Source organism: Corythoichthys intestinalis, chromosome 5 (genome assembly GCF_030265065.1).
Source record: "Corythoichthys intestinalis isolate RoL2023-P3 chromosome 5, ASM3026506v1, whole genome shotgun sequence".
NCBI lineage: Eukaryota > Metazoa > Chordata > Actinopteri > Syngnathiformes > Syngnathidae > Corythoichthys > Corythoichthys intestinalis.
This window is the reverse complement of record NC_080399.1, coordinates 44839385-44866461: the sequence shown is the minus strand read 5'-3', so window position 1 is coordinate 44866461 and position 27077 is coordinate 44839385. Positions and strand designations below refer to the sequence as shown.

General features: G+C 37.7%; 1 protein-coding gene across 3 annotated transcripts in view; it reads left to right on the top strand.

Moving 5' to 3' along the window:
- Nucleotides 1–27077, top strand: part of LOC130916123 (receptor-type tyrosine-protein phosphatase zeta-like) — a 129785-nt gene that overhangs the window by 15694 nt on the left and 87014 nt on the right. For all 3 annotated transcript variants that reach the window (XM_057836580.1, XM_057836578.1, XM_057836581.1), the window contains exon 2: nucleotides 25620–25682. In XM_057836580.1, the coding sequence (XP_057692563.1) occupies nucleotides 25620–25682 (63 nt within the window). The remainder of the gene's footprint in view (nucleotides 1–25619; nucleotides 25683–27077) is intronic.

Below are 27077 nucleotides of genomic sequence, written 5' to 3'. Positions count from 1 at the left end.
TGACTTTAGCACATCATCATATGACATCATCGTAAATCACATCTGTCATGACAAAATATGTTTTGCCTTTGTTCGTGATTACTTTTCTTTAGGGGTGTCCTGATCGCATATTTTTGCACCCGAGTCCAAGTCACCTGATTTTGAGAATCTGCCGATACAGATTCCTGATTCGAAACTGAAAAAAAAAAAGCTTTTTTTGTTTGTTTTTATTTGAACTAAAGTTCCAAAGATGTTACAGTAGTAACAGTACTGTACTTTTTACAGTACTTCCTCATCCGCTTTTTCTGGGAGTGTTGCGGAGTATAAACTGTATATATTTTTGTATCTTTCGGCAAGGCCTATGTATGTCTGGATTTTTTTGTTGCTTTTTAGCCCATAAAAAGTAATAAAAAATAACACTTTGGAATGAATGATATTGGAAAAAAATTAGCATTGCGATATTTATTGCCAATTTTTCACACTTACTTTTGAATAGGTTGCACCTAACTTTTTTATTAAGGTGCACCAGCACAAAATGTAGGTGCACCCACATCACCTTTAACGCCATACTTAAATCACTTAGTCCACTCAAATTCATTCATGCTGCCGAGAACAGCCTCTCGACAACGAATACTGACTAAACGATGATTAACACATTTGCGCCTCTATTCCTAGAACTACCGAGCCTTCACTCGCCTGATCAAAGCTCCAAACCTGTAAATCATCATTAACTTTAAGTACCAAAGGCCAGCTGCAGTGGTGACCAAGAAAAGCAGCAGGACAGAGTGTGAGAGGCTGCATGAGCATGAAGCAGAAAAACATGTTTTTTTAATTAAAAACCCGATCCTTTTCACCCGATTCCGATCCTTATCCAAATTCTGATCACGTGATCGAATCAGGACATCCATACTTTTCTTATTCTCGTTTGATATGGTTGTCAAGTTTAATTCAGGGGTCCTTGGAAAAGTATCTTCCCTGCATAGGTCACAAAGTTTGGAACTCCTCATTACATTTTAATTGCTTTTTTGCGATGGGATCTCAACATTATAACTTTTCTCCCTTGGAAATGGGCAAATTCTTAATTCCAGTGGAATTTGGAATTTTAACTCACATTAGTTCTGTTTAAATAACGCTAGGATAATGAGGCAGTTACATGGAAAAAAATTCTCCCGTGGGTCCAAATTGTTTGAGAACATGTACGTTCAAGTGCTTGCGGGAGGTGGGGTGAGGTGAGGTCCAATGGGATGCGTAGGGGGGTGCCTCATTTCCACAGAGAACAAGTGGAACTCCCCCATGGAGATGCTGGTGGAGAGTCATTGGAGTTGTCGTCCACTTTTCTTCCTCTTGAGTGAGTGGTCGCTCCTCCATATGAGGGGCCCAGGATGCTCTAAAGGCTGAATTGAACGACTCTTTACACAAAAAAAGGGGGTCGGAAAAAAAAGGCTGTGTGGCGAGTGGAGGCGAGCGTAGAGGCGCTTGAGGCAGATGCAAGGCCACACAAAAGGTCCAGGACCTGACGGGCCGCAACATTTTACACTTGAGCCGCCGCTCTGATCCTCTTATGCGGATCGCCTTCTTTTGTAAGCGACCCCCAAAAGGAGCTTAAACTGCTGCGGTTGTGAAAAAAAATGTGCGTAAACCTGTGGTGAGAGTTCAGTGATGACAACGTCAGGTCACAACTTGTTAAAGCAGAGGAGGGATAACACCAGCAGCTCAACTAAAATGATTTGGCATGTTAGGAAATCCTAATGCGTCCTCCAACATTGACTGGCGAGTGGCGAGTATTGCTTCCTTATGTGCCCTTTAATTAGCTAGCGACTTGTTAGCCCATTGTTTGTCTATGTCCTGACATTGTCTGGCAACACCTTAATTCAGATGTATATCCTGAAACAGTCTCATGACAAGCTCATTGTTTGTCCGTGCCCAGGCAATGAACTGGCAATCAGCGGCATGTTTGTCCATATATGCACTGTGATTGACTGCCATGCAGTTTGTTCTATATCTAGTATCTTGACATGACTTTCCACTGAATGTCTCATTAAGGATTCTACTTTTCATGTATGTAAATGCCGCCACAAAAAAAAAACTTTTGATGTTCGAAGAACTGACTTTCAAGGACTGCTGAATTCCTTGCCTGCTAAAATGGTTTAAGTACTGTATTTAATTCTACTTGGGACCCTTTGAAGTGTTTCATAGTTGTGTATCGAGTCCTAGTTGGAGGTCATTTAAAGCAAAGCATGCCGGGAAACGAGATGTCAGTGAAAGTGACTTACTGTACCAGCAGGAAATGCTTAAACGTAATTGCAGCAATCAAATTTCCAGTAGATAGTAAGTCCGTTAGGCGGTCGCACTGATTACTTCCACATGTGCAAAGTGTTTAGTCTTTTTTTTATTTTTATTTTTTACCGCAATTTTAACGATTACGATCATTGACTGTCCTCTTTTTTGTGCAATGTCCAAAATTTATTTGCAGCTTTTTTTTTTGGTTTAATCTTGGAATAGGCACTTGGCCCCACACACACTGGTTTGACTGTGTTTCAGTATATTTTAACTAAATCATTTTTTTGTTAGTGAATATTTTTCTTTGCCAGGAATGTAAAGGAAGTGTAAAAAGTGGGTTTATACTGCATATTGATATAGACCTTGGGAAATGTTGTTTTAGATCAGGTTCCCTAACCTTTTTTGCACAATGTACCAGTGAGATGATGGCCTTTTTTTCCACGGACGAGCAATGTGTGGCAGAAAAATAGAGCAATTATAAAATAACACGACCAGGCTACAAACGGATGTTAAGTACAGGGAAAATGTAATTCACCATACTAGGGATGTCCCAGTTGCATATTTTTTACATGGGTCCGAGTACCCAGATTTTGAGAATCTGTCGATAACGTGTCCTGATCTGATACCGAAAAAAAAAAAGTTTATTTGTTGTTGTTGTTTTTTTTTTAATCTGAGCAAAAGTTCCAAACATGTTACTCTCCCACCGTGCCTTCTTAATAATCTGAATTATTTTTAAACAAGAATAGTGTAGGAAAATGGTTGTCTTTATTAAAGGTGTCATTGAGTTGGTCCACTCAAATCCATTCACGCTTTGACGCTCGCGCTGCAGAGAACAGCCTCTCACTTACACAATGAGTTAGCAAAGCTTATGACTGGGCTGCAAGTTTAACGATGATTGACACATTTGTGCCTTTGATCGTAGAGCTACTAAGCTTCTATGGCATGATCATAGTTACAAACCTGTCAATCATCGTTAACTTTCAGTACCAAACGCAAGCTGCACTGGACAGTTTGGCCGCACTGCTTAGCAGGAGGGAGGGTGTGGTGCTGTACGAGCATGAATCAGAAAAACATTTTTTTTCACCCGATTCCGCTCCTCTAAAAAATGGCCCAATCGGCCCGATTTCCTATCACATGGTCGGATCAGGACATTCTTACACTATACGATCAATCACAGAGAAGTTTGAGCTTGTTTCTTTGAGACAAGATGGTCCCATCTAGGTGTGATGGGAGATCGGCAGAGGGTACTTAAGCCTGAATTATACTCCCGCGTTGCGGTGACGGCGCAGCGACTACGGCGTCATTCGACATTCGATAGTTCTGCAGTGAGGGAACGCGTTGCTCTGTAATTCACCGCAAGCCACTAGAGGGGTGTGGCGTTATGTTTGTACGGTTTTGGGGCATGCTTGTTGACTTCCGCTAGTCGGAGAAAAAATAAACAATGCAAGATGGAACTCTTGAAAATAAATATTTGCTCATCAACACTGAATAAATATTGAACATACAAATGTTGAGGGGCAGGAGACGCAGAAGACGGTTTCGAGGCGGTCTGGCCGACTTTTGATGCCGCACAGAGAGTTTTAGACTCGGGTGGAGAGAGCTAGCTGTGGCGGCTAGCTTCAAACTGGGGTCGAGCACTGCGTTCAAGGTCTGCAAAGCCCTCCAGCCCGATTTGTTTGCCGTGTCCTACAACCAGCCAGTGGGAAGCCATAGCAGATTTCTGGCATCTATGGAACTTCCCAAACTGCGTTGGGAGCCTTAATTTTAACGTTATCATAAAAAGCACCGAGGCACTCTCAATCAGTGATGATGTATTGTGTGTGAACTGTCTGTTATTGAAAATTAAAGATCAAAACAACTCTTTTGACACCAAATCTGTGCTTTATTCTTCATATACTTGAAGTGTGACACGTAAATAAGTCACAGACTCACAGCAAACATATGTACACAATAAATGATGAAGTGCACCAACCAAAAATACGACATAAAGTGATAAAAAGTTGGCAGTTTTTGGCCGACTGGGTCACTGCTTCGTGTGGCCACTCGATTCCGAACACACACGTCTCGGTGGTTCTTTATTTATTTTTTTTTTCAATCGCCGACCTTGCCATTTGGCAATCACAATAATTTCTTGACGAGACTTGCTCTTCGATGATACTCCCGTCGGCTTGGTCCATTTTTGCGTGTAGAAAATAATGTTTGATTCTATTCTACAATGGCGGTGATTTTGCGCTAAACCGGAAACAACAGTCTGAGCGGACCAATCACAGTCCGTTTCTGCCACGTCATACGCGTCTACGCGACGCGAAGGTTAGAAAATTCGAGAGGCGCGCGTCAGGCTACGGCGCAAGGTCGTAACTCGGGTCTTCCTTGACGGCGCAGGTCTGACGCGGAAGTATAACTCGGCCTTTGGTCTCTTATATACCAAAGCAGCTTTGAAGGCTTCATTGCCTCATTTGCTAGCTTTTGGCCAAGTATTATAAAGAGTGGACTTGGCGCCTGAAAGTCACTTGGTGCGAAACACCAATTTTTTTAGGTAGGACTCTTGATATTGTTTGTTAAAAGAAGTTTTCATTTCTTTCCAAAGTTGTAAGTTCCTCTTTTGGCTTGTCAGGTGGCCTTTTCCTCTGAAGACGTCCGATATTCAGTCATCTTCGCTAGCGTCTGGGCTTATTATTTCCAATTACAAATCTGATGCGCCTATGTCATTATCGAGAACAAGCGCACATAGATATAAAAAATGCTAGCTCCAATGGATTTCTATGACAACTTCCTATCCAGTTTTATTACTATATCTATAGAGTAGACAGACATATTGGTGTGTCAAAAGGTACAGGCCAAAGTTAAATCAGCCAGAAGGCGGTCGTTAATAAATTATTAATTATTTCTGTGCTGCCCGGTAACAAATGTGCCATGCAATGGTTGGGGATCCCTGTCTTAGCTCATTTTTCCCATTTCTTCCCCCCAAAAAAGTATCATCAGTGGGCTCGATTAACAAGGGAGCACAAGCGTGTCAAGGTTAAAGAAGGACAAAGTGGCAGATCCATAATTTGCTCCCCCACCGTTCATTTAAATTAGGTCGCGCCTTAAAATAGTCGCACTTCCCCAAGGCACCGTCGCTAAAAGTTAGTGTGTTAATGAGTGACACGTTGTACGCCGATGCAGTCAGAAAGAAGTAACGAAAAAGAAAAGCATCCTGCTAAGTTGAACCACCGAACACTGGACTAAAAAAAATAAAAGCAATTAATTAAAAAATGTATATAATACTATAAAAACAAAAAATAAATCTCTGGAATTCTTTTCCTCAAATGTTTTATATTAGAGGTTATGATGGAAAGTAACTGGTGTTTATTGACACTCATTTTCTGTGTTTGACTTAAAGTTGGAAGTTTTTTGCAAGGAAAGAGTTCAAACCTACTTCTTTTCTAACAGTGTAACAGGATGTTTTCAGTGCAGCTTGTCACAGTTGTTGCCAGTTGAAATGTAAGCATCTCACTTGTAAACAGTGTACATAAGTGTTCCAGCAAGGGACAGCGGCCATGTCAACAGGTAGAAATGTTAACCTCCATTATTTGTTTGGGTCTGTTAGCCTCAGAGTTACCACTCAAGTCCTCAAGTTCTTCTAGACAGCATAAACACGCTCAGGTCACACGATAAACTATCCAGATAGCTTGAAACTAAAGCCATCCGCTGTTAAAATGTTAACATATGCACAGTCAAACAAGATTGTGATTCTCTTTCCTGCTGCAAAACCCAAGTGTGCTTCAGCCTGAGGTCACACAGAGTTGGTCGAACATTCCAGTTCACAATTTTCCAGGTCCTTAAATATTAAGCAGCCTCACACCCTCACAATACCACCATGCTTGACCATTAGTATGATGTTGCTTGTCTGAAAAGATGCTACCTCTAAACCAGACATAATGAGATGCACATTTTCCAAATATTGCATCTTCTGTCCCATATCTCTTGGGGACATTTTTATAGGACAACCACAAATTACTGTCCACATTTTCTCCATTTGCAGATAATGGCTCCGACTATACATTGCTGGAGTACTAAAGCTCCATGAAGTGATTTGTATCCATTGACGGATGTCAAATGTGTCTGATCTCATCTGTTATTTGAATCCTTTTTGCCCGATGAGGTCTATTGAAATGATTTTTTTTGATTGACCAGGGTTGTGGAATTATTCAGGCTTGGTTATGTTCAGTTAAAATTTACTTGTGTTTCACAAAAATACTGCCTGTTGAGCCATTGTTAATTCATGATTTAAATATGGGGACAGTTTCCACACAGGGCTAAATCCACCACTTTAATACACCACATTGTGGTTAAATTTTTTGTGTTTCTTGAGTGAAATTTGCTTTAATGTTCTTAAACATTTAAATGTGGAAACTACGCAAAGAAAAAATTGACCACCACTTTAATACCGCATCTTGTGGTTAAATTCGTCTGTTTTAGATGGGTGATATTTGCTTTAATGTTCGTAAATGTTCATAAAATTTAAATCTGGGGACCATGCAAAGAAAAATGAGACATTTGGACACTTTTTCATAACACTTGAATTCAACCTGAGACAGGTACAGTAGCTACTAGCTACATACTATGTCCAATCAAGATGACTGACCCACAAAATTTAACAAGAGTGAGTTGACCCTTCTTGTTTTTTTCCTGTACAAAGAAGACATTCCTGGTGAAATCCACCTCAGCGCCTCCTTTTAGGGCGGTTGCAGTGCTGAGCTTCTTCATGTCCATTTATAGAGAGGAGACGAGGGCGTTTGATCGATGGGTGGCAGCTTTACGGCGGCGCTGGATTTTTACACTCCTCCAGTGGACTTTTGAATGCCTAGCAGCCACGCGATGAGTCGCTTTGATTTGCCGTACGAGGTCCCGCTCTGTGTATAAAAGCAGCGGCGGTGAATCACGGGCAAGAGAGTTTGCATGGGTTTTGGCTGCGGGAGATGTTGCAAAGGATCTAGGCAGAATTGTTTAAGGGTTAAGTATTGATCTGCAAAAAGCAGGAAACTACTGCATGCCAGCAGTGTTTGTATGTTAGCATATCACACGTGGGAGTAAGTACCAAGGACTCAATGTCAAGTTTCAAGTGAGTCCTGAGTTACTCTGGCAGAGATGTGCTTGTTATAGTCATTGTGCACTAAAACCTGCTTGGACGAGCCTCAGTTTCACCATCAGTCTTTTGCATTCTCGTCAAGAATACGGATAAAACTGTCATTTATGGTGCTGAAGTTTCAACATTAAAGACATAAAGACATCCTGCACTAGTTACTTCCTTTTTGGTCCACTGACGTTGGTTTAAGAACATTGTCTTGTACGGTAGGAAGCTTTTTGGAAACAAAGAGCTCTGATGTGATCTTTTGTGTTTGATGTGAATTTCACATCTGATTGGATCATCTCTGGCAAGTCAGGTAAATCTAAATGTTGCTTTTATTCTGGTTGGTTGCCACTTGTTATTCTCTGATGTCTTCAATTTAACCTTGATTCTAAGCTATATATAGAGGAACATTTCAAAAAGAGAAGTCTTTGTTTTGTATATTCACTTACGGATGTTATGAATTTGATTACAGTGATCCCCCGCTACTTCTCGGGTCAAACTTCGTGCCCTCAGTCCATCGCAATTTTTTTTCAATTAAAAAAAAAAAAAAATATATATATATATATATATATATATATATATATATATATATATATATATATATATATATATATATATATATATATATATATATATACTCATATATATATATATATGTATATATATATATATATATATATATATATATATATATATATATATATATAAAAAAGATGAGCTGTCCCGAGCCGATTGCGTAGCCTCACTCTCTCTCCCTCCCTCCATCCCTCTCCCTGCTCTTTGTTGGTCAGGCCGTGAGTGCACTGGAGTTGCTTATTAAATTTAATGATGATTGACAGACGTTTAATGTTTGCCAGAGAAGCGAACTTCAAAGCGCCGCATGCGTTAATCATTGCTTAACTTGTTAAACAGTTGCAACTCATTGTGTGTAAGTGAGCAGCTTGAGCGGATTTCAGTGGATTCACTCAATGAAACATTTAATAAAGCCATGCAAATTTCTGCTTTATTCTTGTTTAAAAATAATTCGGTGGGACAGTAACATGTTTAAAACTTATTATAATTATTACATTTGATGTGCTTGAAAACCATTTATTCAAATATATTTATGCATAAAAGTGTTTTTTTAAATTTATACTTTGGGGAAAAAAAGTGAAAAAAAAACATGTCATATATATATGTGTCTCTCTTTCCAATGCTAAATCTGAATAAATACATTGAACACACACTTTAAAAAAAAAAAAAAAAAAAATTGCACTACTCCGTGGTTTTTCACTTATCGAGGGATCACTGTATTGCTTTTGTTGTTGTAGGGTTCTTACTCCTGCTTGCCAACAAAGAATTTTCATTTCCGCCCTAAGGGATTGCATGACATGAGGAAACATGTCAAGCTTCGTTTAATGCATATCGTAATAGCGACCGAGTTGCTGACTGATTAGTTGCTTCTTGGTTGTTCCATGAGATCAAAATGTCCATATTCAATGATAAAGTATATAACATGCTTTTACATGACATTAGTAGTGGCGATATTTGTGGGTGTTAAGTCAAGTAAATCCACTTTCTTTTTACCAGAACCAAGTGCATGTGGTGGGGAAGTGGATGGGTTTTGGTGGGTACACACACTGGTTGGAACAAGAGTGAAAGAGTCTGGTGGATTCCACCGAGTCTGGCCCGGTGACCATGACTGTGTGAGTGCAGCCGGCCCGTCGAGGTCCCGTTGTCCCACACTCCCCCTGCCGTCGCCCGCTGAATAAGAGGATTAGCCCACTCCCAGGGCACATCCCCTTAGACACCCCACCCATCCTAATGTTGCCAGGGTGGCAAGGGGTCTGGAAAGCCCAATGACAACATGGGTAAAATCCTCTACCATTATGAGTCCATAATATTATAAAAGTGACCTGATTTAAGTGTATTTCAAGGTACAGTAAATTATTTGGCCGATTTTTCTTCCTTGATGCGTACTTGTGCTGTGTGGGGGCGGTGACTCAACTGGTATAGATTGTGAACTATAGTTTAAAAAAAAACAAAAACAAAACTGTTTATTGCTACTTCTAGTTGATGTTGCTCTATTTAATAAATGGTGTTTTATAGTGCGTCCAAGAAGCCACAGCACACACACCAGAAGGTGCAGCACAATCTCCACTGAATTAAGCTGAAATTTGCCAAAACCAAATTTATTTGTATTTTACCCTAATATGTCATTATGGTATACGATATTGAAGAATATTACTTCTCTCATTAAAATGTCTGACATTTCAAATTTGTTCTATAAGGAAAGATGATTTGCGATAAGGAACAATGATTTGCAATGGGAGTGTTTTGATTTGCGAGCATGGTCACAAAGCAATTTTACTTAATAGCTCATAGCACCCAATGAATCATTCTGATCTGAACATATTATCCTTCTGTGAAGTTATTTAGTGTTTTTTGTACACGATAGTATTGTGGACATGTTATAATTTACTTGATAAAATTAAAGAATGTAGAAATAAAGCAAATATAAAGGCCAAACCTCAATACATGGTGTGAATTGGACACTTTTGCATTTGATTACGAATACAATAAAACAGTCAAAAATACAAAGATGGATTTTAAATCTTAAAAGTTAGCACCTGAGACTTGGTTATAACTTGCACATGAAACTTATTCTGACCTCTGCTAAATGAAGACCAAATGTCGGAGAAGAACAGCTTGAACGTTTTCTCCCTCAAAGCTGGACAGGAATCGGACAGGTTGATACAAGTGAAAGCTTCCGCGAGACAGCAGCTCACAATCATAATCAAATAAAACTGTCATGGCGGCCGGTGTTGTGTCAGTGCGGCTCTCTATGGCCTTCATTGTTTACCTAGTTTATCTAAATACGAGGAGTGCAAACCTGAGAGTTCTCATCTTTTATGGGGCCAGTTGGTCCTTCGAGAGACCACTTAGTTTGGAATGATTCTACTAAAGAAGCCATGTCCTGTAAGTCACCAGTCAGAAACTTCACATTTTCAGTCAGCCCCATGTTATTGTGGTGGATTAAAGTAAGTTTAATATAACCTTCACTAAATTTCAAGCAAGTTTAGCTGAGTCAGGTCAAGACAATGTCAAGTTGTGCAGTTGTTCTTAATTTAGTGTATCTTCACAAATAAGGATCTTTGAACTTAGCATATAGTCTGTTGTTATAAGCCACAATCACCCATTCTAAATTCATGGTCCTGGGTCCTGGTTTTTGTTCCTACCGATCGAGCACATACCGTTTAACCAATGAGGTTTCTGCTAAAACAAGCAGCACCTGTTTACAATCAACTGATTATGCTTGTAAGACTCCAGATTGGTGAAAATGTGTCGTCCTGTTTTGTTGGAAAGAATTCAGCACCCACTATGGCCTCCATTCAACTATGTGGAATAGTTTGGGGAACCCTGGGTTAGGGTTTAGGGTAAGGACATTAAATGAAATCTGTCGTTACAGTGGTATGAAAGAGTATCTGAACCTTTTGGAATTTCTCACATTTCCACATAAAATCACCAGCAAATGTGATCTGATTTTTGTCAAAATCACACTGCTGAAAAACTGTGTTTGCTTTAACTAAAACCACCCAAACATTTGTACACTACGGTGTAGGTTCATATTTTAATGAGGATAGTATGCAAACAATGACAGAAGGGGGAAACATAAGTAAGTGAATCATCACATTTGATATTTTGTGCCCCCCCCCCCCCCCCCCTTTGGGAGCAATAACTTCAACCAGACGCTTCCTGGAGCTGCACATCGATCAGGACTAATCTTGGTCCATTCTTCTCTACAAAACTACTGTAGTTCAGTCAGTTTCCAGGGATGCCTGGCATGAATTGCTGTCTTTAGGTCATGCCACAGCATCTCAATTGGGTTCAAGTCTAGACTTTAAATTGGCCACTCAAGAATGTGTATTTTGTTCTTTTGAAACCATTCTGAAGTTGATTTACTACTGTGTTTTGGATCATTGCCTTGTTGCAGCATCCATCCTTTTTTTTTTTAGCTTCAACTGTCTGACAGATGCCCTGAGGGTTACCTGCAAAACATCCTGATAAAGTTTTGAATACATTCTTCCATTGATGATTTCAAGTTGTCCAGGCCCTGAGGCACCAAACAGCCCTAAATCATGATACTCCCTCCACCATGCTTCACGGTGGGGGTGAGGTGTCGATGATGGTGAGCTGTTCCATTTTTCCTCCACACATGACGTTGTGTGTTACTCCCTGACAATTCAACTTTGGTTTCATCAGTCCACAAAATATTTTGCCAAAACTTCTGTGGAGTGTCCAAGTGCCTTTTTGTGAACTTAAACGAGCAACAATGTTTTTTTAGATAGCAGTGGCTGCCTCTGTGGATTCCTCCCATGAACACCATTCTTGGCCATAGTTTTACTTATAATAGATGTGTGTGTGCACAGAGATATTGGACTATGCCAGTGATTTCTGTAAGTCTTTAGCAGACACTCTAGGTTCTGTTTTTTACCTGAGTATTCTGCACTGAACTTTTGGCGCCATCTTTGGTGGACGGCCGTCCGTCTACTCCTTCTTGTTCAAAACAAAAACAAGAAAAGAAAAAAGGGAACAGTAAGGCCCAATTTTAGATGAGGTTTTTGTCGTTCTATGGATATATACACCTAAAAGGATTTTTTTTGGTGTTATGGGCCTAGTCTTAATGATTGAGAAACCACCAATAGGTTGGTAGGTTGTTGGCGGGTAGGAGGAATCCATTTTCACTGTCAAATTGATACGATCCTTTGGTGCGACATTATCAGTAGAACTGGAGACGAAATTTTCTGTGTACTCCGTGCAAGGAAATGTATGATAAACGTGACATTATGTTGACATATTAAATGTACAGTAGGCCTATACACCATCACTGTCAGGCGAAATACACCTCCAAAATAATAGGTTTTACATTTTCACAAATTTAAGATTCGATTCAACTTTTGAATAAGACAAAGGTGGACAAACATTCATTACCTAGTGGCCTGGCATGCACATTACATGAGTTGAACTCGCTTGTTGCCATGCAAACAATCGGCGAGTGTTGAATGGTGGCGTGAATGATGGCAACAAAGCGTGGTGGCTTCCTGTTGCCATTATTGTTTCTTTTATTGCTTTTTTTTCTGTGGGGTCCTAATCCTTCTCTCTGTATGCTCACCCAATGCATCATGGGAAAGTGCCCGGCGGTGCATTATGACCTCAACTTGGTTCCATTTGGTGCTTGGTCAAACAGTAAGTTTGCTTTGAAAGGAAAATTTGGCTTTGCGTGTTTGATAAAATAAAAGACACATACATCTTTATTTTTGTCATAGTAATTTCTATTTGAGAAGCAATCATACTCTGTCTAGCAAAAAAAACATGCAGCACTGTCTGTCTCTACTCGTTTCAGTAGCACCAACTATACTAATGAGGAAAAATGAAATTAAATAAATATTCACATATATCTGGCTGTCTTTTGTTTTATAAATGTTCGGTATGTGTGTACTGTATTTTATTTATTATTATGCTTTTTTTTAACCTGTCCTGCTCAGCTGCATGACATGGAGAATGGGAATCTGAGTGTCCTATTGGTCTGAACAGTTTTAAGGATTATTCATTGTGTTGCGTTTATTGGGGGAAAGCAGCAAGCAGGAAGGGGTTATGGGGGGACAAAAAAGAAAAAGAAAAGGAGAGAGGGACAGAAGAGAAGAACAAACAAAAACAAAATACATTCAACCCCTACACTAACTGTGTACTGTATTTTAATTCTAAGCGATAGAGCACCTGGGACTTAAACCTTGAAGTTAAGATCTTTGAGGCTGGCATTCTAAAACCACAAGATAACGTTTTTTTTTTGTTTTTTTTTTTTTATAAAACTGCATACCTCTTTCACACACCTCCTTCAATGATCCTGTGAAATAAACCAGCTTTGACCAAATGTACACTATCTGTAACACAAAACCTCTTTCCTGAGCACAATAATAGCTAGACATTCCCAAGGTGTTGTCCAGCTGAAAATGACACTTTAAGGCACCCGGAAACTGCACCCAACGATGAAGGAGAATCCTACAAGTCCACAATTCTCTTCCTTATTTCGATATAAATTCCCCCGATGATATTAACCACAGAAGCACTGTGTTTCAGGTACTCAATACTTCTTATTGGTTCTCAAATGTTGTCACACCAGGACCTGTCATTAAATTGCAACGCACTTTAATTGATATGAACGATAAGATACATACATATATGTATATATTAATACTGTCAGTTAAATGCGTCAATAATGGCATTAACGCAAACCGCCTTTGATGCCGTCAATTTTGTTAACACGCGAATATTTATGACGCTTCCCACCCCCCATATTTTGAACTTCAAAATAATGCATGCGCTCCCGTGGATGCCAGAGTTGGACCTGAGAGTCAAAGTGAAATAAAGGTTATCAGATGAAACTTAATCTGGGATTTTAATGGACAAAATGGGGCATGTGTGACGAGCGTGAACTCGCCTGGCTACTTGGTGCGATCCATAATGGTTGTTTTTGAGCATGTTTGGATGAAAAATAAATTTTAAAAAATCTCCTGGCGCTCATGGCACAGCTCTGGGCCTGCCTGAGCCACACCATATGCGAACAGAAGCACACGGAGGATCCGGGTGAAATTCCCTTGTCAGGCGACTTTTTCGCCCAAAATGTGGAATTCTGAGGCGGATTGTGGCATTTATTGTAATTCGTTGAGATGAAATGCGGTGATATACTACGAATGAACGTGGGGAATGAACGAATTTAAGTTCCACGAGAACATTCGGTGTGGAGGCTCCAGGCGCTTCACGCTCCTCTTGCGGCCGCCCGAAGCTCACCATTTTGGGGCAAAAGGACACGGAGGATCGGGGTGAAATCCACCTTCTCAGGCAAAATGTAACTTCGGCGTTTTAACCCGAAGGTGGCAGGATTTTTGTGAGTTCAACCATTTTATCAGATTTTTTACATTTCATTTTTGTTGTTGCTGTTGAATTCATAAATATTAAACCAGGGCTAACAAATGACATGTTTCATTAAAGTATATGTATTTAGAAAAGTATATAGATATATAAAATAAAATAAATGTGTTTTAATCGCATGAAGGTGCTAGTATTAGATTTTTATTAAAAAAAAAACAAAAGGTGTTAGTTAACTATGAAAAAAATGCGATTAACTGTGATTAAAAAAATTCTCATGCTTGACAGCACTAATATATTTATATATATATATAGTGGTGCACCAGTGTTCAGTTCCAGAATGCTCACCACAGGGGTTCAGTGCCATGGACAGCGACCCTCACAAAATGTTCAGGAGTCGTTAGCACCATAGAAAGCGACACACCAGAGACCACACCTGCAGCCAAAGGACCTATCGCAAAGCCCCGCCCCCTTGTAAAACTCGGCCAACCCAAGGCTCTGTCAAATCATCTCATTGACAGTGACTGAGTGAACAAACGATTAAGGATGATGGCGGGAGTTCAAATTTCTTAAATTTACATTACCATAGCTGGCAATAGACATGTTTTTATTTAATTAATTATTTATTTATCCTATAATTCAATTTCATCTAGATGCAGACAGAGAGGGTTGCAGTATGCAGTGGAGCGGTATGTCCATGTTATTACATTTCCCAGATAGGACACCATTATTAAAATCGAGGCGAAATGCTACCACTCCAACTTAAAAACGAGAAACCCCACAGGCCTTGATATCGCTCTATAACATTAGCTACTTAGTAAGGTTATGTCATGTGTTCTGTCAGATTCTCCAGAAGCTTTTGTGGCGATGAATAAGCAGTCTTTTACATTCAATTGGATTCTCAATATTATCCAGAGGTGCTAAATAAACATCTTACATCATAAACATACATGTGCAACATGAATATGACATGAATAAAAGCTCTATGTTGATGGAGCATTCCAGTTGACGGCAGCCACATATGAGGTGGGTCCGAGAGGAAAACCTTTCTTCGTGTGCGTCCATGATCAAAAGTACACATCTTCCCTTTTTTTTTATAGAAAGTTTGAGTTGTTTACTTTGGACTTTCAGTGCTGCGGTTTTGACAGCTTCGATTAGTTACATTTTATTCTATTTGTGTAGTGACAGGCTTGTAAACAAGTAGGCAGTCAAATGTTAACAAACTAACGTTAATAATTAAGTCAACCTTTCTACTACATGCTATTAAATATTAATATTACTTTTTTTTTTTTTTTTAACAACTCGATCATTAACTTACCTTTGAGCAAGCATAAGTGTCCTTGGTTGACTGTCTTGACATTCAGTTGTTTAGGTGGCCGAGGGCAGAGCATTATCCATAGCTTGCATTTGGCAAGCTTTCTTTAAGGCTTTGAAAAAGGTCACAAAAAATTCCTCCCCGCAGTCTTTCAGGGTACCTGGTGTTGGAAATACAGGTACCCCACGCATAGCGTTAAACCATCGGGATTTTTGCTATTTTAAAGTTAGAAAAAATATGTTTTCTGTCACGACCACACAGTATTCCTATGCAACTCCACGGCTTGAAGTCTGACTTTTGTGAGTTGGGGTGTGGTTTTGCAATCGGTCCATTGACCCATGGTCACTCATCAACAATCAAGAGGCTCTCCACTCTTATTAAAAGGTGGAAGAAAAACAAGAGGAGAGGTCGTGAGACGATGATGGGAGAGGTATTACACGGCGTGGTCGTGATCCCTGGCGACAGAAGTTTTGTGTTTTTTGCATGTGGAATATTTCCTTTTTGTTTGATGTTTGAATAAAAGCGGGCCACAAGTGCCCAGCCTTTTGTTAACCCGTCCTGCCTGTCTTCCTTTCTGACCCCGACGTTTACAATATACTTTATACAGTATATAACAATGTATACTTTTGAAATCCCTTTATTTCATTAGACAGTATTGTCAGATTACTTGAAAAAGTAATTTAATTACTGACTACACCTAAAAAAAGTAAACTAGTTACTTTACTGATTACTTTAGTATCAAAGTAACGAAGGTACTTTAAAAGTAACTTATCAGTTACTTTTTACCAATTTTTGTCCTTTTTCTGCCTCAACAATTAAATGACAACAGAAAAATGTCAATTGAAATTTTCACATAAGGCTTAATGCGGGGGTTTAATTAGTCGATGGAGTTGATTTCAACCATCATTGACTCGTGCTAGCTTAGCCACTTCGGAGCCCTGAAACTAACAAATAACTGACAAACTGCACAGAATTTGATCAAATCAACCCCAACATCTAATTAAACCAACGCTGACTGGAAGATTAAGCCTCATGTCGAAAATTCTGAACTTCCCCTTTAAAATAAAGACCTAGTCGTTAAACTGTTGTCTATAAAAGTTGTAAAGCAAAAAAAAAAACAAAAAACAAAAAACAAAAATGAATGAAATGAACAAGAATCTTACAAATTACATAATGGGTCAAAATCTTTTTTCGAACAGATAATGTGACTAGCACCGTAGAGAGTGTCCTTTGCTTTGCTTAGCCAAAACTAAACTTGAGGATGCAAGAAGGATATTTAGAATTTCTTTAAACCTAAGCCGTTACATACACACACATACATATATGTATCCACATATATATATATATGTATGTATATATATATATATATATATATATATATATATATATATATATATATATATATATATATATATATATATATATATATGTATATATTAGGGCTGTCAAAATTATCGCGTTAACGGGTGTTAATTAATTTTTTTAATTAATCACGTTAAAATATTTGACGCAATTAACGCACCCGCTGGCATATTGCCTCAAACATTACAATGAGGCCGTTTATGGACATTAAGAGTGAAGAGAATGCCACCGGCCGCTTGGGGGCAGCGCCGTTCCATACTCATGTTATGTCTTCTAAACGTGGGAGAATTAGTAGTTGTGAGACGTTTATATGGAGATAGAATAGTGCCAAAAGAAGTGAGGTTGTAAAATGAAAATTCTTCCTGTAAAATGACCATTTTTAACTAAAAAACACTTGTATTACCGACTTTTTCCTTTTGTAATAAACATGAAAAAAACACAATGTAAAAAATACATTATACAAGTGTTTTTTTTCCAATTACAAGTGATTTTTTTTGTTCTACGGGTGTTTTTTCTTAGCTACAGGTTAAAAAGTTTTGTCTCACCCTTGTCGCGTTTTATGAGACAAAAAAAATACTCGTAACCTAGTTTTAAAATAAAAACATACCTGTAAAATGACTCATCTTAACTAAAAAACACTTGTATTTTAACTAAAAAAACACTTGTATTTCCAAATTTTTTCGTTGTGAAATAAACATGAAAAAACAATATTATAAAATTTCTTCAAGTGTTTTTTTTTCCTCATTTACAAGTGATTTTTTTTGTTCTACGGGTGTTTTTTCTTAGCTACAGGTTAAAAAGTTTTGTCTCACCCTTGTCGCGTTTTATGAGACAAAAAAAATACTTGTAACCTAGTTTTAAAATAAAAACATACCTGTAAAATGACTCATCTTAACTAAAAAACACTTGTATTTTAACTAAAAAAAACACTTGTATTTCCAAATTTTTCGTTGTGAAATAAACATGAAAAAACAATATTAAAAAATTTCTTCAAGTGTTTTTTTCCCCCATTTACAAGTGATTTTTTTATTTTTCTACAGGTGTTTTTTTCTTTGCTACAGGTGAAAAAGTTTCGTCTCACCCCTTGTGGCGTTTTCTGAGACAAAAGTCACTTGTAACCAAAGATGAAAAAATCTACTTGTACATCGAAATAATATGTTGTAAAACACAAAAATATCATTCCAAGTCGTGGTCAAAAGAAGACGTTAGTTAAGAAAGAACACAATCTAGTGAATAGTTCTTCGGGTGTTTTATCTTTAATAATCTACAAGTGTTTTCTGAGCATGTACAACTAAATTTCGGCCCAAGCATGTGATGTGAGGCAAAATTCAGACCAATCGGAACGGCGATTGTTCAGGAGGAGGGCGGGACACACCATTGCCGACCTGCTCCTTCTTGCTTTATTCATCACGGCAGAGTACGACAGAAATGGCAGAGCACGCTCAGGTAAGAAGTTCCGTGGAATTAATGTTTTCTCATGAATGTCATTCAGTTAAAGATTTATCAAGCGTATATAATCATAATTCGTGTCAACATCAAGTGAATTTCGCCTTCCTAAGAAAGGCACGAAAATCGACGACGAGCCAATTATACGCTTGATAAATCTTTAACTGAATGACATTCATGAGAAAACATTAATTCCACGGAACTTCTTACCTGAGCGTGCTCTGCCATTTCTGTCGTACTCTGCCGTGATGAATAAAGCAAGAAGGAGCAGGTCGGCAATGGTGTGTCCCGCCCTCCTCCTGAACAATCGCCGTTCCGATTGGTCTGAATTTTGCCTCACATCACATGCTTGGGCCGAAATTTAGTTGTACATGCTCAGAAAACACTTGTAGATTATTAAAGATAAAACACCCGAAGAACTATTCACTAGATTGTGTTCTTTCTTAACTAACGTCTTCTTTTGACCACGACTTGGAATGATATTTTTGTGTTTTACAACATATTATTTCGATGTACAAGTAGATTTTTTCATCTTTGGTTACAAGTGACTTTTGTCTCAGAAAACGCCACAAGGGGTGAGACGAAACTTTTTCACCTGTAGCAAAGAAAAAAACACCTGTAGAAAAATAAAAAAATCACTTGTAAATGGGGGAAAAAAACACTTGAAGAAATTTTTTAATATTGTTTTTTCATGTTTATTTCACAACGAAAAATTTGGAAATACAAGTGTTTTTTTAGTTAAAATACAAGTGTTTTTTAGTTAAGATGAGTCATTTTACAGGTATGTTTTTATTTTAAAACTAGGTTACAAGTATTTTTTTTGTCTCATAAAACGCGACAAGGGTGAGACAAAACTTTTTAACCTGTAGCTAAGAAAAAACACCCGTAGAACAAAAAAAATCACTTGTAAATGAGGAAAAAAAACACTTGAAGAAATTTTATAATATTGTTTTTTCATGTTTATTTCACAACGAAAAAATTTGGAAATACAAGTGTTTTTTTAGTTAAAATACAAGTGTTTTTTAGTTAAGATGAGTCATTTTACAGGTATGTTTTTATTTTAAAACTAGGTTACGAGTATTTTTTTTGTCTCATAAAACGCGACAAGGGTGAGACAAAACTTTTTAACCTGTAGCTAAGAAAAAACACCCGTAGAACAAAAAAAAATCACTTGTAATTGGAAAAAAAACACTTGTATAATGTATTTTTTACATTGTGTTTTTTTCATGTTTATTACAAAAGGAAAAAGTCGGTAATACAAGTGTTTTTTAGTTAAAAATGGTCATTTTACAGGAAGAATTTTCATTTTACAACCTCACTTCTTTTGGCACTATTCTATCTCCATAGTTTATGCTGTATTCACAATGCAATGCAAATTGCTATTTGTGCTCCACACATATTTAGGTAAGTTTTCTTTCTTTTAGTGGCAATTATGTGTCTCTTGTTTTATTTTGGGTAAGATATGTACAGGTACAGTAGGGAGAACAAGTATTTGATACACTGCCAATGGGTTTTGGCAGTGTATCAAAAACTTGTTCTCCCCACTGTATATGTTATACAGTAAAGGCGAGTGGACACAGGCGCGCCGTTTATTGGCATAAGCTTCTCCTTCACAACAAACATAAGTATCGTTTAGTGAAAGCACAACAAAAATAATATTCCTATCTCTCAAAAAAAAAAAATAATGTTCTCAAAAAGAAAAGCACTTCAGTCTATAGTAATGAGGCCCTATTCTGACACACAGTTAAACAACAATGCTAAATAAACTGGCATTCATATCAATTTAGCTATGCAAAATACACGTAAAACTTTTCACTCTATTTTTATTATTGTTATTTTTATTCTTCTTATTATTATATTAACTCTACTTTTGATTGAAAATTTTACAAATTTTATTCAAACGAAAACATGAAGAGGGGTTTTAATATAAAATTACTATAACTTGTAACTATAACATTTATCGTTTAAGAACTACGAGTCTTTCTATCCGTGGATCACTTTAACAGAAAGAATGTTAATAATGCCATTTGTGGATTTATTGTTACAGTAAACAAATACAGTACTGATGTACAGTATGTTGTATGTATATATCCGTCGTGTGTCTTACCTTTCCATTCCAACAATAATTTACATAAAAATATGGCATATTTTAGAGATGGTTTGAATTGCGATTAATTACGATTAATTAATTTTTAAGCTGTAATTAACTCGATTAAAATTTTTAATCGTTTGACAGCCCTAATATATATATATATATATATATATATATATATATATATATATATATGTATGTATGTATATACACATATATATATACACATACACACATATATATATATATACACATATACACATATATATATACACATACACACACACATATATATATATATATATATATTAGGGCTGTCAAAATTATCGCGTTTACGCGCAGTAATTATTTTTTTTAATTAATCACGTTAAAATATTTGACGCAATTAACGCACATGTCCTGCTCAGAAAGTATTCTGCCTTTTGGTAAGTTTTACAGCAAGACTTTTTGTGCTGTCCAACAGCGAACTCTTGTGGTCGCTTTGCGACATGGTTTATTGTTTTCTTTCCAGTTCATTATGGCTGCACGACGTCTCGGGCTGATAATGTTGTGCTTATATGATCCTTGGACAAGATTTGTCCGTAAGTATGGTTGTTGTAAAGACATACATATTATGTACATATTATGTTAGTAAGTGAAATGTTATATTTTTTGTATGAGACGCTTTTTGTTTATGTTTAGTGAACCTGTATAGCGTGCTAAGCTAACGTTGTTGCTAATGCAATGCTTGTGTACTTTTTTTTTTGTAGTTTTACAACGGTCTAAAGAGGACAATGGTTTGCGGCCATTTTATTAATAAATCAGATGAAAAAGGAAGAAGTCTAATTATTAAGGCTGTTGTTCACTAGCTGTCTAGCTTTGGAAAAAGTAGACGCTTCGGAGTGAGGACAGCATAGACAGATTTAAACGACAGTAGAGTGAAATGCCCACTACAGTCCTTTTGTACCGTATGTTGAATGTATATATCCATCTTGTGTCTTATCTTTCCATTCCAACAATTTATTTTACAGAATATATATATAATTTACAGAAAAATATGGCATATTTTATAGATGGTTTGAATTGCGATTAATTGCGATTAATTACGATTAATTAATTTTTAAGCTGTAATTAACTCGATTAAAAATTTTAATCGTTTGACAGCCCTAATATATATATGTATATATATATATATATACACAGTAAACCAAAGTTTGGCGACACCTCAAGGGTTGTTACTTTGAAGAATGTAGAATATAAAACCTGTTTTCAGTTATTTCACTTTTTTTTTTTTGCCAAGTACATGATTCCACATGTTCGTTCATAGTTTTGAAACGTTCAGTGAGATTTTCAGTGAAAACAATAGGAGTGAAAATAAAAAATAAAACGCAAAAATGATGAGGTGTGTCCAAACTTTTGACTTGTGCCCCTTCGCACAAAAATAAAACTCTGCTTATGGTTACAGACTGTAATGATAAAATGTACTTCAAGGCTGGTTAAAAATTGTAGAAAGGCTGGCTGTCTTGTATCTGTAGGCTTTGTTTCAAGTTTTGTCCCATTGTGGTGTAATTCCAAGTGGTTCCTTGAACTGGATATTAAGTTTTTAGCTGTCAACAGTCTTTCTGAGCCAGCGTAAACTTTGCAGCGCCCAGAGAGATTTTAGTCATCTTTACCGGGCAGAAATGTGAAGTAATGCCTGTATTTCCAGTGGGCAAATGCAGCCGTTTGTGGTCTCTCGCCTGCCTTTCTGTGTTAGCATCCTGATGAGGTAGCCAGGCTATGTTGTTGGCCTCGCCGCAGATGGCGTTCAAACAGCATGGTAATACATGTGACCCGTTTTTTTTTTTCCGATGAGAAAACGTGAGATGTGATGTCACTCCTAAAGTCAAGAGCAAGTTTTCTATTCAAAGTGCTCTTTATACATGACTACTGTATTCTTCATTCAACATACATTATGAGGCAACAACAAAATAGTAACGCACAGGCACTAAGGAAACTAACTTTAATAAGATTACTGGTTTTGAAAAATGAAAAAAGTAATCATATTACAGTAAGCAACCAAGTTACTTAGTAACGTGTAGGGACAGGAGTTGATAAGATTTTTAAGATTACGATTCCATCATCGATATTGCTTAACGATTCGATTCTTTATCGATTCTAATTTGGACTAATGGACTGTATGAGGTTCTGGGTTCAATATGTTTTATGGTTCATTCGCCTCGGGGTGTCTGTTAGAACACAAGGAGCGGAGAGTGGAGTTGGTCTTTGGCACTTTTAACCCAACTTGGCAACAGGCACAACTATATACAGGCAAAGGCCCTTGATATGAGAATCACTCAATGAGCAGCTGAGAGCATGCGTGGAAAGATGTTGATGTATTAGTATGTGTGTGAAAGACTGGAATGTGTGGGTATATGTGTGGTTCTGAAAGGAAAGAAAATTAGTGCTGATGCAATAAACAATGCAAATTGACTGTAAAGCAGTCAATAACACACATACATGACTCGCACAGTGTAATGAACACAAAGGTGGGGGGACGCGTGTGCGTGCGCACAACCCGGAAGCACGTTGCGTGCACGTGCGGTCATCTTGCCCATAAAAGTGGCGAAAACTAAGCACTGTACACTCATATGGATGTACAACATCATCTTAAAATGCTAAACTAACACATTCCCTCTTAACACAAATGTGCAACGCGAATATAATGTAAACAACGCTCTCCTTGACGCAGCGAGGACAGGCGGGAGCAACCAGCGGACATGACAGTAAAAACACGAAACGGTCGCGCTGATAACAGCTCTAATTTATCATAAAAACTTCATGACATGAAGAGGAAATACTTACATTTGTTCATGGACGCACACAGATTAACAGGTGGCCACACTCTGCTCGAAATTCGCACTTTACGGCTATTCTCTTGCCTGGCACAGCCAGACTATTCTCCCTGTATTTTTCAAACACTGTGAGAAATAGCTAGGTACAAAATCAATCATCCAATCAGATTTGTTTATTTGCGTGACCTGTTCTTAACGAGTAATGTCAGTCTGGCGAGCTGAAAGTCGTGTCTACAACAACACAGGTGGTGAACGGGAGAGCCGAGAATATGTTCCAATCTGCGGCAAAACCAGTTTTAAATTACCAAAAACACGTCGAATCAAGTCATTGACAACAGTCAACATGGCTCGCGCTAGCCAAGTTGAATAAAGTTCTCCGTTCTTCACTCACGCTGATTACTTGTCGCTTTAACAACATCACGTCTGCCCGTCGCTGATTGGTCCACTCCACTGTATTTGCTGCGGCTTGCTCCGCCCTCGGAATTTGATCCGCCGGACGGTCGCCAGGCTCAATCGCTGGAACAGCGGTGAGTCTAGTATACCAGGCAACCTATTCTCGGCCCCAGAAGACGCAGCGTTTGTGACGTAGGACAATAACAGGAAGTAACTGACTGGTTGCTATGGGAACGAACGCATTCCCAAGGAACCTTTCTTACAGGAGTATTAAAATTGCTAATAACATTGTTTAGGATTATTTTAGATGCATATATGTTATATTTTTCTTAAGGAGTATTCAACGAGGAATATGATAGACCCATTAATAGACTTTTTGGGGAAAAAAATCACCATTTCTTTAAGTAGTCTCATGAATAATGACTTGACCTGTGAAAATAAATGCATAATCACTCGGTGACGACCCTTCAGATTATAATTAGTGGGTGGTCACTTTTTGAGTATTTATATAGTCTCACTTGCTGAATCGAATGTGTGTAACATGCGTAAGTTACGTGACGTGAATTGTACTGTTTGGAATCGATGAGAGAATGGTTAGATAACTGCCAAACAACTCCATGGAATTGAAACACACGGAACCAGTTCTCTATAGGAACCGGTTCACGATTCCCATCCCTAGCAACGCGTTACTGACAACACTGTAGAGCATGGTAACTTACATATTTGAATGAAGGAATGAATGAATGAATGAATGAATGAATGAATGAATGAATGAATGAATGAATGAATGAATGCTTTATTTTGGACATGAGAAAATAAAAATACTAAACAAATAAAACAAAAAAATTAGACAAAACCAATTATATACTTGAGATAACAGCAACAATAGTTAAGACAATGATAATAGTAATAAATAATATCAGAATATGTGCATTGTGTCAAAAAAAGGAGAAGAATGAAGCATTTGCTTATTTAAAAATGCATTTCTTGGCAGTGATCTCTTCTTTTTAAGAAATTGATAGCGTCAATTACTCACAGATTTTTGGTACTGGCGTTCAGGCTCAGTCCCGTGTAATGAGTCGGGCTTTGACTGTATTTTTGTTCAGATTCCACGTTTATGGACCAGATTGTTTTATAGGGTCTTTGAGGTTGGGTAGCAACAATCTTTATACAGTTGAGTGTTTTTTTACAGGATCGTTTCTCCTAGTTCTAAATCAGATGGGTGGTAAGCTGACTGTAAAACACCTAGTCAACCAATTCCTGTATGAAGCCGTGTGTACAGTAGGTCACCAAGGGGGCAGTGGCTGTGTGCAGACTGTCAAAGATGTAATCCTGGATTACAGCAATATCATCCCAAAGATGGGCGCAGCAGGAGGCATCATCTCCTAATTTCCTGCAGACTCAGACTGGGCAGAGCTTAACAGGATTGACTTGTAGGTCTGTGTGTTTGTGTGCGTGTGTGTGGTTTTTGGAATTCCTTTCCATTAATAAAATTTCAAAGTAAACAACAAAGTAAAATAATCTACTTTCACACTTTTACATTAATTGACAGGTTTGCTTAGTTGGATTGGTGATGAGTTCTGATTACAGCACTGAAAATGATTACTCGCTTTATCAAGTGAGATGACAGCATTACAGTAATTTTGTCTACTGTAATCCTCCAGTCAGCATAGGGGTTTTGTTCCAGACCAAATAAGCAATTTTGGTTCTTTTTTTTTTTTTTCTTTCTCAATTTTATTTTATTATACTCCTGCTCTGTTTGATTGTTTCCCTTTTCTCATTTTTGCAAAGTACAATTCGTTTTGCTAGTTCCTCACACTTTGTGCAAGTCTCAAATTATGGGATTGCCGGTTAAATGTGATTTTTTAAAAAAATTAAGAAGCCTTTCTAAGGTTGTGTGTTTCTGATTTTACTTTCTAGTTGGAGGTTACACTTACAGGAACCAGCGCAAATTCACCGAGGACATCGACTGGTCGTATGCCGGTAAGTCAGTCAGCTGAAGAACAAAAATATATATCTCTCACTCTGATCCACAGAATATTGTGTTCTTTGAATAAATTTACACCAAATATGTAAAGTACCAACAAGTGAGAGTAGACTTTCTTCTTTCATAAGGAAAAAAAAAGGTTGACTCTACCTTTTTCCATTTTCCTCCAAGAAATTAAGTACTTACAAAACGTCTAGTGCCATATCTAAAATAATGGTTTGCTGCCATCTACTGGAAATCGTACAGCATTGAAATTGTTTCCTACCTTGGCATTCAAAGTGGAGCTGCTTCAGAGCCTTCACCCTTGCAAAAATAAAATAACCAACAGTAATTACCTTTATGCTCCTCACTGGAGTTGAGTTAGTCATAGTTAGTTCATCTGTGTGAGTGTCGAGATGTGAATTGTGGCCCACAGAAGCTTTTTTAGTTTGTATTGAATTTTTGTCCTGTTCAATAAACTGTTGAAAAACTGAAAAGTCACAAGTAAAGGTACAACTGTGTACTTGACCACCAATATTTGCAGTGGATGGGCCTGTGAACAGCAAAGATCCATGAAAAACTCTCACCTTGCTGAAAATGTTTTGGAGGACGTTTTTTCACACAAACATAAATATTGCAAGTAGTTGAAAGGTCCACTGTTTTCTGGTTTTGCAACATAAACATGATTGTCATGTTATATTATTGCTTAAATTGTAACACAGATGCATCGAATCAGGTTAACAAATCAGTGACTCCCAAAAGTTTAAAATATTCTTTAAAATTTAACCTAATTTAATCTGTCGGCATGAGCCACAAATATCTGTGGGTCCACTTAATAAATAGTTCATTTTGTTTTAATAGTATGTTAAAATCCTTTAAAAATTAGGTAACGTAAATGTTGTAAAACATGTCTAGAGAGGTTTTAAATAAGGTGTTTCTAGTTTGCGTAATGTCCGTAATCAAAGGGGGGTTACTTTCCTTTATTTCCAGACAATTTGGCCATTATGTCACATGTGTAACCAACTATAACTCCACATTCCCCCTCTAGGGGTTAATGAACTGTATCGATTCTTCTACTTCACTTCATCTCAAGTCAAGCCAGGTCCCTGATCTTTAAAGTTGCAGTTTCCTGTAAGAGCTGCCATTCCTTCAAGTGTTTGACCCTTCTTAGAATTTACGAGCATGTCGTCACGTTTGTCAGCTTTATGTGATGCCTGTTGAACCTGCCCACGTATTTACGGTCTACACATGAGGGGCAACCGTAATGGCTTTTACTCCACTTTCAGTTAGGGTTGGGCCTTAAAATTGATTCTCGTGCTTTTTCGACAAAATGATTTCTAATTTAAACTTTTTTTTTTTCCCATTCATTTTCCGAGCTTTTTCCCCTCTTTATTTATATATATATAATGACA